Source organism: Corapipo altera, unplaced genomic scaffold (assembly GCF_003945725.1).
Source record: "Corapipo altera isolate COAL_440 unplaced genomic scaffold, ASM394572v1 67, whole genome shotgun sequence".
Taxonomy (NCBI): domain Eukaryota; kingdom Metazoa; phylum Chordata; class Aves; order Passeriformes; family Pipridae; genus Corapipo; species Corapipo altera.
The window spans coordinates 651549-667170 of record NW_020884906.1 but is presented as its reverse complement, the minus strand read 5'-3'; the positions used below and the strand labels follow the sequence as shown (position 1 = coordinate 667170).

Below are 15622 nucleotides of genomic sequence, written 5' to 3'. Positions count from 1 at the left end.
TTTTCATAGAGTCACATGGAAGAATCAGAAAAGTGTTCATAATACTGTATACCAACACAGCTCAGGAGCTGCTCAAAACCTTCTCTGAACACAAAGGGACTGCCTTCAGGGAGCATCTGAAAACAGAAACCAACTACTCCAAACACATCACCGAGAAACTGCGATGAACAGGGCCATCCATCCCTTCGACAGCAACCAACGACTACTGAAGGAGGTTATTAAAGGAAGAAGAAAAAAGTACTTACCAGCATTAAGAGGGAAGATGCAGGAAGCAGGTGGGTGTAGAACGGGTGCTTTGGGATTACTGCAGTTTGGGTCAGCCAAATATAAGGGGTGAGGCAGACTGAGAAAAAACCCTGAAGTCCCTCTAAAAGGCACCTCCCCAGGAAGGCAGGAGTGTGGGGCTGCCTGGGAAGGGGGTGAGAACACACAGCCTAAACCCTGCAGGTACCCCCCCGGCTGGTTTTTAAACCTTTGCATCTGTTGTTGTGAAAACAAGACACAAACACAGCTGTACGTGACTGTCCTCTTGGCCACGGGCCCTTCTCAACAGCTCCAGAACGTGCTGCTGTGGTTAAGGCACCCCCGTGAACCCCAAAACTCACGGGAGGGTCAGGGCCGGAGGAGAAGTGGGAAATCTGTTCTGGCAGCGAGGATCCCAAGCGTTCCCTTGCCCTCAAAGAACCACCTGAGCCACCCGCGAACGAGGCCTCGGTGTGCCCAGGTGGGAGGGACTGGCCCCGCGGCACCCCCGCACCGGCGGCACCCCCGCACCGCCCTCAGACACCCGGCACGAGCCGCTTCGCCGCCGCTCCCCGCCCTCCCGCCGCTGCCCAGCCGCCCTCGGACCGGGTGCCCGGCGCGGGCGGAGGCGCCGGGAGATAGGACATATGGCTTCATTTATCAAAGTGCAGCCGCGGTCTCTCCGCGATGGCGGCCCCGGCACCGCCGCCCTCACGGCCCCCGACGGGCGGGTCACCCCGCGACGGCACCGCCGCCCTCACGGCTCCGTCCGCGATGGCGGCCCCGGCCCCTCACGGCCCGCGTGGACCCGGCTGCCGCTGATTGGTCGCTGCAGCTGTCGATCAGGTGGCGCCGGCCTATCGGGTCGCTGGAGGGGCGGGGGCGGCGGGCGGGCGGTGTCCGTGGTGCCGCCGGGCCCGCGGCCCCGTTACCGCGGTCCGTACTCGTAGCCCGCGGGCGCCCCGGCCGGCGAGTACATGTTGGCAGCCGCCGCGGCCGCGGCCGCCGCGTTCATGTGGTGGTGGTGGTGGTGGTGGTAGCCGTGCCCGCGGATGCTGGGCAGGGGGTAGGGCGCGGGCCGGCTCTTGGCGCCCAGGTAGTGGTCGTAGGCGGCCGGCGGGTACTTGTAGGGGTGGTGGTGCAGCGGCTCGGACGCGGCGGGCTCCAGGCGCAGTTCGTGGTGCGGGGGGCTCGGCCGGCCGCCCCCCGGCCCGGACAGCGGCACCAGCCCGCCGGGGCCGCCGGGCAGCGCGGGGCTGAGCACGCGGGACATGAGCTGCTGGTGCGCGGCCTCCGCCTGGTGCAGCCCCGTCCCGCCCGCCTCCCGCTCGAAGTCCCGCCGGCTCTCGGCAGCATCTGCGGGGGACACACCGTCAGCATCCCGGCACGCGGGGGAGAGGAGCGGGGCAACGGCGGCGCTGCGAGCGGGGCTGGCGGGACGGGACCTTCTGACTGCGATAAATGGAGCTGAATTGACTGACAAGCTGGTGCACGCCTGACATTTTTGCAATTGTGTAACACTAAATAAATACAGACTTCCCTTTATTTTGCAGGCCCGGAGTGTGTTTTGGAAGAAAGGCATTCGGTTGTCTTTGCAGTTGTTTGCTCTGGGTAATGGAAAAGCAGTCAATGGGCAGAGGTGCTGTTCGACCTGACTGCAGCTCCTGAATGGAGCGGGTGGGCCCTGAACGTGAGCCAGTTAAAAGGGCAATGCGAGGGGGAGCCCGTGGCCAGCACTGCATCCCTGCCTGAAAAGCTGAGTTTGTTGCCAAAAAGTCGAAAAGGGGACACTAAAGGCAAAGGGTGGTATTTTATAAAGCAGCAAACTTGCTTGAGTGCAACAGTCAGTGCTGTAGTCCGAGCAAGAATTAATTAGGCTATGAAGGTGGCTATTTTTGTTCAAAAAACGGGCAGTAGTGCAAAGCTGGTTAGCAGTGGGGCTGTGCACCAGCGTGAGGAGCAAAGCTGGCCCCAAACATGCATGTGGGGGCCGTGCAGGCCAGCAGGGCCCAGGTGACGGGCTGGCCTGGCCAGTGGGGGCTCTCACCTTTCTCTGTCCCATTCTGGTGGGCCGGGGAAGAGACTGGATTCCGGGATCTGGCAAAAGCACTCATGAGAGGAAGAGCCCCTGGCCTGTGGTTCCTGGGCCTGGAAGAAGAGATGGAGAAGTGACACAGAGCCAATGGTCCAATGGAAAGAACACTTGGAACGTTGCTGCTGTGAGCTGCAGCTGGCAAAGGGGGCCCCACACAGTGTCCCCCAAACTCCCTGCAGGCCTTGTGCAAATGTAAGCTGGGCAGGTGCACGTGAAACGGGAGTGGGGTGTAGTCATAGTCAATAAAGGCACAGCCTTACCAGTCCTCAGGGTCACAGTCTCTGAATCCCTTGGCAAAAGGGTTGCTGGCGATCTTCAGCTGTGTGATCTGTAAGGAGAAATGGGAAAATGTCTCAGAGTGGCACACGGGGCTCCCTGGTCAGACAGAACACGTGTCCCTGATTAGGCTTGGGGACTCAGCAGTGCCTGCTGTAACAGAGAGGGTCCAGGTGGCTGGTGGAGCTGGGACGTGCTCGGCCACAGAGCACAATCGTGTGCTTTCTCTGTTAGAAAATGAGGGCTAACATGCTACCTAATATGAGTTCAAGGTGAAGGGAGAGGCAGCCTGAATCGGCTGCAAAAGCTGAGTAAACGCACTTGTAAGAAAATGCCACATTATATGGGTCACCACTGGAGCAGCTAAGACAAATCACTGGATAAATCATACTTATGTATTTATTTAATTCGCCGGGGAGAAGGCAGGACATTTTCTATATTTAAGCAAATCCATGGATAAAGTATGTGATTGTGAGTTTCCGGAATGGGTTGAAAAACAAACTTTAAGCCCCTCAGTGACAGTTCCAGCCTTAGAGGTCAAACTGATAGAAAGCAGGAGAGAAAGAGCAGCTGTCCGGAGCCATCAGGCAAATGCCAGCCGGGGAGGACTCTGCAGCCCCTTAAAGGCACAGCCTTGCTCTGGCCTCGCCGCCTCTGCGGGCTGAGGTGCGGCCCGACCGCAGCATCCCGAGGAGACCTGGGGTCAGTCTGCTCGGAGCCACTGCAGAGGGTGGCACTGCCACCGGCTGCTCGGGGACAGCTCTGGGATCCAGCCCCAGGACCCGGCCCCGGCCCGGACAGTGGCACCAGTGCAGAGCCAGGCGGCTGGAGCGGCGCGGAAAAGCCCCCACTGGAAATCGTATTTGCGCTCGCCGCTGGGATTCCTGCTCTTTACATCACACTGGTGCAATTTAAAGGAGCAGTTGGATTAACTGCTGCCTAGAAATCCGCATCAGATTGGGGTGGGGGTGTTTTGTTTCGATTTTAACATATAATTGTATTCTGGGGGGGAATAGAGAGCTACGAGCTTAGAGTAGTAAAATCGCAAATTTATCCAAACAAATTGTGAGTGACATTTCGCAGCGGGAGGCCTGTAGTTCCCCCACTAGCCCCAGTCTCAGGTTTACATAGGTAATGAGGTCCCCCGGGCAGGAAGAAGCTGGCGATGGGGCTGGAGCCCACGTCGCTTCCTGGGCATGCAGAGATGCAGCTCTGCACAGCCCCCGGCTATCGGGTTCCTGGCACTGCCCCGGAATGGGTTTAGCAGATGGGGAGGAGGAGGTGGGAGTACCCCCAGACAGCCCCAGACACCACAGCCCGGCCTCCAGCGTCGGGAGCACCCACACCCACGGTACCTGTGGGGCGACCCCAACCCCGCTTTCGGCTGGCCCGGCCCTTTTGCCTCACCCTGTGGTTCTGGTAGGCGGTCACGGCTGTGAAACGTGTCTCCTCGAAGACGAAGGTTTTGAAGTTCTCCTCCGCGTATTTCTCACTGTCTTTCCGGGGGTCCACGTAGACCACGTGAAAACGCGGCTGGTATCTGTGCATGGAGTTCAAAATGATCTGAATGATAAAATGAGCAAGGAGACAATAACTGATCCAGGCGGAGCATGGAGAGAGGAGAGTGCAGTCTGGCCCTGCCAGCTCCCCTGCCCGGGGCAGTCGCGGGGCTGGGGCGGGATCGGGGCGCGGAGCCCTGGCGAGGGGCGCGGGCAGGGATCCCCCACGGGGATCACGGCGCGGGGAGTTCCCCCGCTGCAGCCCGGCGTTGGACACCTTCTCCCGGGAACACTTACATGCCCGTTGTCGTCCAGCAAATTGTTGGTCAGTTTGAGCTTATCGAAGGAAACGATCTGCTTCATCCACTGCGCCCCTTTGGCCGGGGAGTCCGGGTGGTAATGGACCCTCCCGGGGGTGGCGGGGTCGGCTTTGCCGGCCACCAGCCAGGAGGAGCTGTGGAAGGCGTACCTGCGGGAGGGAAGGCACCCTCAGCCAGGCCCTGGGGGGTCCCTCCCGCGCCCTTGCAGCACCCGCAGCCCAGTGAGGGGGAAGTGCTGCCTCCCCATCACTGCTGCTTCCTACAGCCACAGGGAGGAACGAGCTCTTCTCTGCAGCCAGACTTGCTGCGGGGAGAGATAATATTTTATCAGGTCACTGATGGAACCGGCGTGAGAGAAATGGAGGAAATTTATAGCTACACGTGTAGATTCGGGAGAGAAGCCACAGAAGCTCTCCCCTCCTCTAAAAAAAGGGTGAAAGAGAGCCCTCTATACAGTAATGTTCTGGCTCTAAGTGAAGAGTGGAAAGTTGTGTGTAGATTAATAGCAGATCCAGAATTTAGCAGCCTTGTTTCATTCTTTCAAAGTACATATTCAACAGTAACATTTAAAACAGAGAAACCAATCTTCTATACACGTGTTTACTTTAAAAGCCAGTGTTTGCACAGGGGGAATTAGACACCATTGGACTTGAGCAGAAACATTACTTTTTAAAGATATACTCAATTGGATGTTATATATCCCACTTCCCTTGACAAGCAAACATTTCTAGGACGCCCTGAGAATTTGGATATCTGTCTAAATATTTATATATCGGACCCTGCGATTCCTATGCGGGCTGCCTGCTCGGCGTCCTGATCTGAGGCTAAATACATAATGCACCTTTCACTGTCTTAAAAATTAAAGGGCTTCCAAACCAGACTGCATCGCTGCCCTGTGAGTTGCCAGTTTCCAAGGCCTTCCTACTCTGCCGCTGAAAACAAGGGCAGGGTTTTGTGGCTCGGGTGGCCAATGCCTTTCCGGAGCACAAAACCCACTCTCTTCACCCAAGCACCCAGCGGGCTCCCAAGAGAGCATGGCAGAGCCTGGGGACACCCGCCGAGAGGCTACAGCACTCAAGGAGCACCGGGAGGACTTTTGCCAAGGGGTAATGTGTGTTTGCCGGGTGGAGGCATGTAGCAGTGCAACAAGGAAAGCTTTTCTGGGCAGGACAAGGCAGCTCCTGCCCTGCACCCTGTGGAAACCTGCCCTTCTGCCCGTGCTGCTCCGGCCTCGGCCCCTGCCGGCCTCGTGCGAAGGCCCAGGGGGGCCCGGGGGGTCTGCGCAGCTGCTCCCAGCCCTGGACACATTTCAAAGGTGTGAAAGAGACCCCAGGGCAGCCACATCCCGCGTCTCCTCCTCATCTCGCACCAACACGCGCCCCGGAGGGCAGGGGCAGGGGGTGGGCAGCGACCCACCAGCCCTCAGCGGGCAGTGACCCACCAGCCCTCAGCAGGCAGTGACCACCAGCCCTCAGTGGGCAGTGACCACCAGCCCTCAGCGCCGAGAACCCGGGCGGGCAGGGTGTTACTTGCCGGTATCGCTTGTCATCTACGGGGACGAAGTCCATGAGGAGCATGTAGTCAGCCATAGGGTCCATGCCGAATATCTTCACCTGGAAGGTGGGGAACATGCGCCTGGCAGAGAGGAGAGAGAGAAGTGCTCAGCTGAGGAGCAGCAGGGAGCCCCGAGGGGCCGGCTCGGTACCCTTCCCCTCCCTCTGCTCGGATGCCCGCCCGGCTGACAGGTCCCCTCGCAGGAACCGCCGGCCGGAGGAAGAGGCAGAGCACCCGGGCAGCGTGAGGAGAGGGGCTGCCGTGTTCCCCAGCCCTCGGCAGCATCCCAAAGGGTGAGCCGGAGCGGTCCTGCCTCTCCCGCCGGCTCCAGGACCGTTCGTGTCGGACACCCGGAATGCCCCTCCACGGCGGAACGCAGACGCAGGGGGAACAAGTGCCTCCTCTGCCTTTGCGATGGGGAGACCCGAGTGAAAAGAATTTCTTCCCCATGATTTCCCCATCCTTTCAGCTGACCTGACTGAACGCAGATGCAAGGCACTACCCCGTCTGCGGACCCACACCAGAGCCGGGAACAGAGCCTCGGGAGTCCCGGGCAGCCCTTGGGGGCACATCTAGAAACTCCTGAGAACGACACGAGGTGATGGGAGTTTCCACTTCTGCAGCTTCTGTACCCCCCAAACTGCGCCCGTTTGAAAGCAGTGGTTACAGCAGCCCCGTGGCCCTCGGGGCCAGCGGGAGACCTCCCGCAGCACGGAGGGGTGAACGCTCCCCTTCGGCAGGCAAGGACTAGAGAGCACCAGGGATCTCCCAGAAAATCCCGTCCCGGCTCCACTTCGTTGTGAGAGCCCGGGCGGGCTCCCTGTTCCCGCACCTTTGCGGGGCAAAAGGAGAGGGGGAAGGAGCCCAGGGCTCCCGGGCAGGGGAGATCGAGCCCCGGGGCTGCCCCTCGCCGTTCTGCTCTGCGCAGGTCCCCGGGGACCCCAGGCTAAGCCGGGACACGGATCCCACGCTCAGGGAGGGCACGATTCCTTCGAGGGGCTGCGGAACAAATGCTGTCTGCGGTGGGCTATGGGCAGGGGCCGGGACGGCCCGCCCGTCTCTCCCTCCTCCATCTGCGCACACCGCGGACAGGGCCCGGCCGCGGCTCCCCGGCGGGACACGCCGAAGATGTGTCCTGGCCTCGGGGCTCGTTATAGCTTCGGTTTTGTTTTACCGAGTAGAAAATCAAGCGAGCGACAGCGGGCAGTATTTCGGGAAGGGGATTTGCAGCCGTTGAAAAACCAAATTCCCAACACCCCCTGAACAAACAACCCGATCAAACCCGGATATCGAGAGTCCCCCCCGGCCCGTTCTCAGAGCGCACGGCCGGACCCGCTGTGCGTCTTCCCGGTTTTTTTTTTGTTATGTGCCGCTGGTCCCCGCGGAGGAAAGGCCGCCTGGCAGGACGATGGGGCAGCGCGCCTCTGGCTCCGCAGCTCTTCCAGTCCGGGCCCGGCACTGCCGGGCTGCATCAGGATCGGGCGGCTGCGTCTCCCTCCCTGTAACGCTTTAGCAAACTCTGGAGGACGTTTCCAGTCGCTCCCTCTGTTATTATTATTTTTAAACGTGTAAAAGCTCCCATTAGCTCCAGTTCCGGTGTTTCTTGTTTTAAAACTAAGTTTTAAAACAAACAACCTGAGATGATAAGACCCATCTAGACAAACAGCAGGGTCAGCCCAGAGAGGCTGGGAGAGAACAGGCTTAGTAGCGCCTTTCCTCAGCCTTTTCCTGCTGGTTTTCTCCGTTTTCTCCTGTTTTTACTCGCCTGTCTGGAGATTCGACGGTGCCATAAAATAAGAGAAGAAAGGTAGGGAAGAAGCCCCCGATTCAAATCGAGTTGGTTAATTTTCGAGCCCTTTTGAAGTGGGGTATTTGCAATCCTTCCGCTGTTCTGGGAGAGCGAAGAAAGCCAGATCGAAGAGCTCCTGTTTGCAGAGAGCCTCTGCCTGGAGCCTGAACGACCTTTTCCGCAAAGGAAAGCACCGCCGAGCTCGGCGCCGGGCTCAGGGGCCGCGGCCGGAGACAGCGCAGCGCGCGAGCCGGCGCCGGGGCAGGCACCGTCTGCGGGAAATGCCGCCCGGGGTCCCGCAGCGCGGCACCGGCTGCTCCTGCACCGGGCACCTTCCGTTTTAGTCGATTGCAAATTAAAAAAAAAAAAAACAACCAACAAAACAAAAAAAAAAACCTCCAAAAAAATCCAACCACACACACAAAAAAAGAAACAAAACAAAACAAAAACGACTGCGTACACGTAAATATGTTTCTTTTTTTGCACTTTTCGGGACCCTCCAAACCGCTGGCGGGAGAGCAGGAGCCCACGGCGGCGGTCACCGCTCCTACCGGGCCGTTCGGAGCAGAGTCCGGCCCGCGCCCCCGGCCGTCCCGCCGCAGCCAGCCCCGGGCACAACTGGAGCAAGCACCGGGGCATTCCTTAATTTGTTTGGTTTTCTTTTCTCCCTCCCCGCCGGATCGTTTCAAACGGGGGAAGAGTCAGAGCCCGAACAATGCGCTCGCTCCCCCCGAAGGCAGTTCTGCCCGGAGCCTGGCGGGGAAAGCTCCGCAGCTCTGCCCGAGCCGCCGCGGCCGCGGCGTTTCCCGGGGATCTCCATTAAATGCAATAATTAACAACCGTAATTGGGGCTCCTCTCCCCCCCACGTTTTGCTCGTTTCTAACGCGATCGCATCGGCCGCTTCCTTTGTTCCCCGGCCGGGAGCGGGGTCCTGGCCCCGGAACCGCGCCGCGGCGGCCGGAGCAGGGCCGAGAAGAGCTGGGCTCGACAGGGCTCGTTACTCGATAATCGGGAAATGCAACAGCCCTGGAACACGGTTCAAGGTGCAGAATTAGGGTCCGTTCGCGTCCACGCCGGAAGGAAAAGATCTACCCGTGCTACAACATGCATTTAGCAGGTATTGCAGCGTTCGAGAGTTCCATTTGTCTTTTCCCCGTGCCACTGCTGTCCGCCCCCGCAGCACATACTGTCGTCCGTAAACATGGATCGAAGTCCCGTGCGGGATCACCGGCAGCCGAAGGCGCCCGGAGGAGCACAGCGCCCTTTCCAGCGGGGCTGAAACCCAGCGCCCTGCCCGCCGTCCTCCGCACGCCTTCGCCGCCAGCCCGCAGCACCCGCGCATTCTGCCCGCAGCACTCGAGGCCTTCGGGCCGCAAGAGCTGGCAGATTTCGCCCCGAGAGAAGCGCCAGGATCAAACGACAGTCACCGCTGGGCCGGGCCGCTCCGCGACTCGCCCTTTGGCAGCCCCAGTTTCCCCCAAAGTGCGAATTCAACCCCCCGCGGCCGGACCCCGCCGCCCCGGCTGGCCTGAGTGCCCGGGTCCGGAGGGAGCGGCTGGAGAGCCGGGGCCGCTCGGGAGCTCCGCACTGACCTGCCTGCCTTGGTGACGATCATCTCGGTGCCCAGCTGGTTGAACTCGTCCCACAGCGCCTTCATCTCCAGCTGGACGCTCACGTTGGCCACCTTCGGGTTCTTCTTCACCGGCGCCTTGGCCGCGGCGGCCGCCCCGGCGGAGCAGCCCGAGACGGCGGCCGGCCCCGCGGCGGCTCCCCCGGCGCCCTCGGGCTGCTCGGGGCCTGGGGGCGGCGGGTTGGTCCCGGCCGCCGCCCCGCCGAAAGGATAGCCGTGCTGGGGCTGGGGCGGCGGGTGCGGGTGCTGCTGAGCCGTGCAGGGCTCGTAGTGCGGCGGCTCATGCTGTCCGTACGGGTCCCCCGGGGAGGGGGAGAGGTGGTACCCCCCGGAGGCGTTCAGGCTGCTCAGGCTGTTGGCCGTGAAAGCTGCAACATCGCAAAAATGGGACAGCTGGGTGAGCCAGGGGCTGGAGATAGCTGAAATCATTCCAAAAACAGGCGGTCAGGGCTCCGCTCCGGCTCCCGCTTTCCCCCCAGCTCCGCGCCGCTCCGCGCGGCCCCCGCCTCCGCGCCGGCTCCGCGGGGTGCCCTCCGCCTCCTCTCCTGCCCCGCGCCCAGCCCAGCGGGGCGCCTCCCCCTTTCCGCTTTGCTTGGCCCCAGCCTCGCTCCCCCCGGGGCAGGCGGGGAGCTCGCTGCTCCCGCTGCCTGCCTGCCTCGGCTTCTTTTTTTTTTTTCCTTTTTTTTTCTTCTATTTTTTTTTTCCTTTGCAAATCCAAGAGATCTGCCAAGAGCCGCGGCGGTGCAAAGCCCGTGCTATCTATCTCTGCAGGCCTCCCTCGCCGCACACCACTTGGGGCAAAGCAAACTCCCTTTGTCACCCCCCTATCCAAAAAAAAAAAAAAAAAAAAAGAGGGGGAAAAGAAAGAGGAGTGGGGGAACTCAAAGAAAGAAACCGGTTCTTATTTCCGTGTAGCTACCCTGCTGCAGGTAACGTCCCTCGCTCTGGGGCCGCGGGGCCGCGGCTGACAGGGGAAGGCGGATCTGGTTTGGCAATCCCCCATTCCTTCCATTCCCGGGCGAGAGAGGGGGAGCGGATCGGGACCAGAGCAGAGCTCCGGACCCGCGCCGAGGAGCACCGGGACAGCCCCGGCCACGCAGCCCTCGGCCCGAGCGGGGCCTGGGGCGCTTGACAGGCCGGCCCGGCGAACGGCCCGCTCCTTCGGATCCCCTCCGGTGCTGAAAGGCTCCTCGAGGTCCCGGGGGTCTCTTGCTTTATTTCCCAAGCAGCCCCCAGGCCAGACAGGGTCTGCAGAGCCCTCGGGAGCCGAGCCCCGGCCTGCCGCTGCCCCGGGCACGGCCGCCGCTGTCGGAGGATGCTCCAGCACCTCCGAGAAGATGCGGGTCCCAGCGGCGGAGCCGTCGAAAGCTGCCACCGGGCCACGGACAGAGCCCAACTCTCTAAGGAGGACTGCAGGGGCCCAGGCGCACCGGGGGGAGCGGCAAAGCCCGCTCCGAGCGGCCCCGCGGGCAGGCCGCGTCCTGTGCGCTGCCCCCGGCACGGCCGCCGGCCCGGGCCGCCCGAAAACCCTCCGACACGCGGCGGCCGCTGGTGCCGTCCCCGCACCCTGCGGGGCCGAGCGCGGCGCTCACCTTCCATGTCCCTGGTGACAGTGCTGAAGTGCATCTTCTGCGGGCAGCAGCCGGGGCGGGCGGGCGCGCTGCGGCGGCCGCGGCGCTCCTCCAGCGCTCCCTTCCCTGCTTGCTCGGCGGCGGCGGCGACTGAAATCAGAGAGGCGATACTGAAAGCATTTGCCTTGGGAGACAGAGGGCTGTTTTCGTCCATAGGGGAGACACCAATGCAGGAGCAGCAGCCGCGGCAGCCTCCCACCACGAGCCCCCCCTCCCACCCCCTCACTCCCCTCCTTTCTACGGCACCATCCAGGGAGGTGCGAATGAGACCCCCCTCCTTCCAGACGGGGGGGGGGAAGGGAAACTTAAAAAAAAATCCAACACCGAAACAACCCAAACCCTCTGTCACCCCCGGGAAGGGCGCTGGGGAGCAAGAAACTTCCCTGGGGCCCTTTGTAGCCAGCGCCGAGCACCGCAACGGCGGAGCAAGCTCTGCAGCGAGAGGGGACCGGGGGGGCAACAAATAAATTTCTTTCCCGGGGTCTCAATTTCTCTCCCCCCAAGTTCGTTCCCTCCGATTTATTAATTTATTTTCTCTCTTCCCTTCCCCCCAACCACCACCTCCTGCTTCTGCCTCCCCGTCCCCTCCTTTTCTCCTGCACGTAGGGTAAGTGTCTCCCTCATAGGCGCTTTCCCCCATTCAGTGGCTGGGAGGCGTCACATGAAGCCGGGGGTGTTTGCCTGCAGAAGTGGTGGCGGCGGCGGCGAAAGCGAAGTGAAACTCCTGCCGAGACGGTGTCAAAGGGCTGGGGAGGCCCTTCCCCGCCTCCCGGGCAAGGCGAGCGGCCGCCGGGGAGGGATGGGATGTGCTGCGGGGCGGGCGGAGGGGCCGGCGGTGTCAATCACGGCTCCGGGAGCCGGCCGACGGGAAGGGAAGAGCCGAGCCGAGCCGAGCCCGGCGTCACGCTGCGGATGTCCGGCACCGAGAGAAAGGATTGCTCCCTTCCTCCAGCTCGCATCCACCGCGGGGCTGCGAGCGGCCCCGGGGGCTCGGTGGCCTCGGGGATTCGCGGTCCGAGCCGCCGCAGCAGGCGGGGTCTGGGCACGTCGGGGTGCGCTGAGGGCGCAGGTACCGCCGGCCGCTTCGCCGGAGTCGGATGAGATCCCCAGCCCCGGGTCACCAAACCCTCAAAACACCCGACGGCGTTCGAGCATTTCCTTCGCCAAAAAAAGCGGAGAAAACGGAAAGCAACGATCTGGGCGGCAGGCGAGCTCCTGCCCAGCCCGGCCCGAGAGCCCGCTCCGCCGGCAGCACCTGCACGGCCCGGCTGGGCCGGGGCCCGGCCCGCTCCCGTCCCTGCCCCGGGGAGGGCGAGGCGCTACTCACCACCCGGTACCGGCCCCTCGGAGCGCCGCGGCGTCCCCCGGGCCCTTCCTCTGCATCGGCGCGGGGCAAGGCGACGCGCCGGCCCCGGCCCGGCCCCGGTACCAGCACCAGTCCCGGTCCGAGCCCCGGTACCGGTCCGTCCGGGCGGGTGGCTGCACCGAGGTGCCGGGGAAATGCCCCGACGGGGCGGGCGGAGCCGTGGGGCGCGCCGGTGGCTACCACCGCGATGGGGGTTGCATAACCCGAGCGATGCGCGGAGAGCCGGAGTGAGCAAGCGGGTTATATATAGCTGCCCTGTCTGTAGCCTGCGGGGCTTGATTCTTCTGTTGAAATATTATCTTTGGATGTGGTAAAAATATTTGCAGAGAAAAATCTAGACTACTCTTACATATTTGAGCATATGTTCCTGCAGCTAACGGCATAAGGGCAGAGCGTGACACGATCGGTGTTGTGTTTCCCTGCTGCTGCTGCTGGCAGCGCGGCTCCCGGCCGGGGCAACTTCTGTCCCGAGCTCACGGACACGCCACAGAGAAGAGTGTCCCGGTGCTGACCCGCGCTGCTCACCTGGCGGCAGTACAAGGGGGAGGGGGACGGATTTCGTTTGGGCACCCCGGGCAATACCGGAGGAAAGCGAGGAGCCACGCGTGCGAACTCCAAGCCGCCTCCAGGAACTCAAGGGCTGATGCGATCCCCTTCCCCGAGGTGTGCCCGGCTCTGGACAGCCTTTCCCCCAGAAACAACGAAAATATTCTCCCCTGGAAATTAAGAAAAGACACGAATCCAACGCCCCAGCAGAGTCGGAGAGCTCAGGGTTACTGTCCATCCCTTGACTGCCCTCACCGTTTTCCACGTTTATCCCTTTCTCCTTCCCTACTCCTTACGTAAAGCTCCAGCTGCAAGCGGCGCCACGTCGGGGCAGCCCGGGCGCGGACCGGCCCCTCGGCCCGTTCACCTGGCCGGCGGGGTCAGGGCTGAGTGCTGTCTACCGGGAACAGGGGATCCGCCGGGAATCGTTGTTCCCCGGGCGGCAGCGGAGAGGGTCCCCATCAAACCGCAGGGCTGCAGCCCCGAAACCCCAAATCCCTGAGAGGAGATCCCGCCGCCCCGTTCCTATATCCCGTGCCCGGCCTCGCAGCCCGCGCGGGGTTCCAACACGCGTGAGCGTCGCCGGGCGCAGCTGAGACGATGGAGGGGGGAACCAGTCCCGGCTGCCCCGCGACGGGAACCCCGCAGCGACAGAACCCACCGAAGGAATGGAGCGGGGTCGTCCCCTTTCCTGCACCCCCAAAAAGGGCCTAAACCCAGAGGCCACGTTTAGCAGGCGTCTCGCCCAGCCCCGCGAACGCCTGTCCCATTCCCCGGCCGCTCCGCATGCAAAGCACTCTGCATGAGGGGTTGCTAACCCCGCCGTTAGTCATACTGCTCTGCCCCCGGCTCTGCTCTCGTCCAGGGGCCGGGGCGTGTGTCTGGATCGAGCCCGGAGGTTCTGCACCTCGCAGCTCACACCTTGCCGGAGCAGGTGGGAGGAGAGGTCGGGGTTGTCCCGCCGCCCCTCCGCCAGAAACATCTCCGCGGTGCGAAAACGCCAAGAGCTCGACGGGAAAGAAGGGCAGGGCCACCTCTCCCCCTTTCCCCTCATCCTCCGCGGTCACGCATCTGCTTCGCCCCGAAACGCTCGAGCCCGGCGGCGCAAAAGGTCGTGGCGGCACCGAGTAAAGCAACGCGTGGCAGCGACTCGCGTGTCCCCCACGACGGCAGCCCCCAAGTCCCGGGGCGGCCCCCGAGCCGCGCATCGCCGCGTCCCCCGCCGCTCCACCACCCACCCCGGCCCCGGCGAGGCTTCCCCCGCGCAGCCTCCTCCCCTGTTTAGGCCTGACGCCCCGCAATCCCCCAGACCTCTGAGGCGAGGCGGGGGCGGACACCGCTGGCTGCTGCCCTCGTCCTCCCTCGCAGGGGTCTCCGGGTCCGCACCGCTGCTCACGGGCCCGGCCCGGTGCTCCCGGGTACGGACAGTCGCGCTCCGCACCGGTGCCCGGGCCGTGCCCACACCGAGCCACGGGCTCCCCGCGCACCCCGAGCCCAGGCTGTGCTGCAGGAGCACCGCGGTCCCGAGGGGCTCTCCCTGCGCCCCACGGCCCGCCGCCTTCCCTCCGTCCGCCCTTCGCACTCACCCCTCCGCCGGCATCTCTCCTTCTGTCCCTCCCGCGATCCCTCCTTTCTGCCCGCTCCCGCGGCCCTTGCCCGGCCCCGCCGTCCCTCCCGCCCCCCAGTCCCTGTCCCCCGGCGGGCCCCCGGCGGGCCCGGGCTGCGGGGGGGGCGCAGGCTCTGCAGGGGAGCTGGGGCGGCCCCGCACGGCCCGGCTCGGCCTCGGCACGGCAGCCCCGCTGCCCGCCGGGCCCTGGGGCAGCAAATAACTCTCGGGGGGCAACGGCAGCGATGCGGGGCCGGGGGCGCCCCGCACACAGCCCCGCACTCCGTGCACAGCCCCGCACACTCCGCAACTCCACACACTCCGCACACAGCCCCGCACCCCGCACACTCCGCGCACCCCGCACCCCGCACACTCCCCACACTCCCCACACTCCGCACACTCCCCACACCCCGCACACAGCCCCGCACTCCGACACTCTGCACACTCTGCACACTCCGCACACTCCCCACACCCCGCACACTCCGCACACTCTGCACACCCCGCACACTCCGCACACCCCGCACGCTCGGTGTCCCCGCACGCTCCCGCGCCAAGAGCCCCGCGAAGGAGCCCCGGGCGGGCTCCACGGGAGGGGAACCCCGCGGCCCCGCAGGGAAAGGCTGGCGCTGCCTCGCTGGGGGCGATGCTGCTGCAGGAACAATGGCGATCCGTAGGGGTTCAACTAACGGGAGCCACGGCCGTTTACGGATTCGTTGTAAGGGTGGAAATAAAGGAGAGACGGGAAGATCTCGGCAGGTGAAAAAAGCCTGAAGTTCCCGCGGGTCCCGGGAAAAACACGGATTTTCTGACCTTTAATTTGAGACCGTTATTGATGAGTACTGTTCTTACAATTACAGTCATCCTCGTTATTACTCCGACTACGGCGATTATCAGCATCATTTTGCAACTGATGTTTGAACCGAAATTAACGAATCTATTTAACAAATTCAAAAGCCAAATTTGTGTGTGAACCAGGTCTCAGAGAAAGACAATAAAACAGAAACTAGGGCAAGAAAGACGAAAGGAAAGGAAAGGAAAGGAAAGGAAAGGAAAGGAAAGGAAAGGA

The 15622-nt window shown here is 62.9% G+C and overlaps 1 protein-coding gene across 2 annotated transcripts; it reads right to left on the bottom strand.

Moving 5' to 3' along the window:
• Window positions 1–842: 842 nt before the first annotated feature.
• TBX1 (T-box 1) lies at window positions 843–11141 on the bottom strand. 2 transcript variants are annotated; one of them, XM_027652333.1, is made up of 8 exons: window positions 11000–11141; window positions 9370–9826; window positions 5967–6068; window positions 4411–4582; window positions 4022–4177; window positions 2599–2666; window positions 2291–2391; window positions 843–1599 (listed from the first exon to the last, which is right to left on the bottom strand). In XM_027652333.1, the coding sequence occupies exons 1-8, from the start codon at window positions 11031–11033 to the stop codon at window positions 1172–1174; spliced, it is 1518 nt and encodes a 505-aa protein (XP_027508134.1). In that variant the 5' UTR covers window positions 11034–11141; the 3' UTR covers window positions 843–1171. The 2 variants fall into 2 exon arrangements, with proteins under 2 accessions (XP_027508134.1, XP_027508135.1); XM_027652334.1 differs by having other exon boundaries at window positions 9370–9775; window positions 11000–11121.
• Between the last annotated feature and the right edge of the window lie 4481 nt (window positions 11142–15622).

Coding starts and splice junctions, on each gene's coding strand:
- TBX1 (XM_027652333.1), bottom strand. CDS start 11,033: ATGCACTTCAGCACTGTCACCAGGGACATGGAAG. Junction 2,667..4,021: donor CCGCCTACCAGAACCACAGG/GTGAGGCAAAAG, acceptor TTCTCCTTACAG/ATCACACAGCTGAAGATCGC. Junction 1,600..2,290: donor CCAGAATGGGACAGAGAAAG/GTGAGAGCCCCC, acceptor TGTCCCCCGCAG/ATGCTGCCGAGAGCCGGCGG.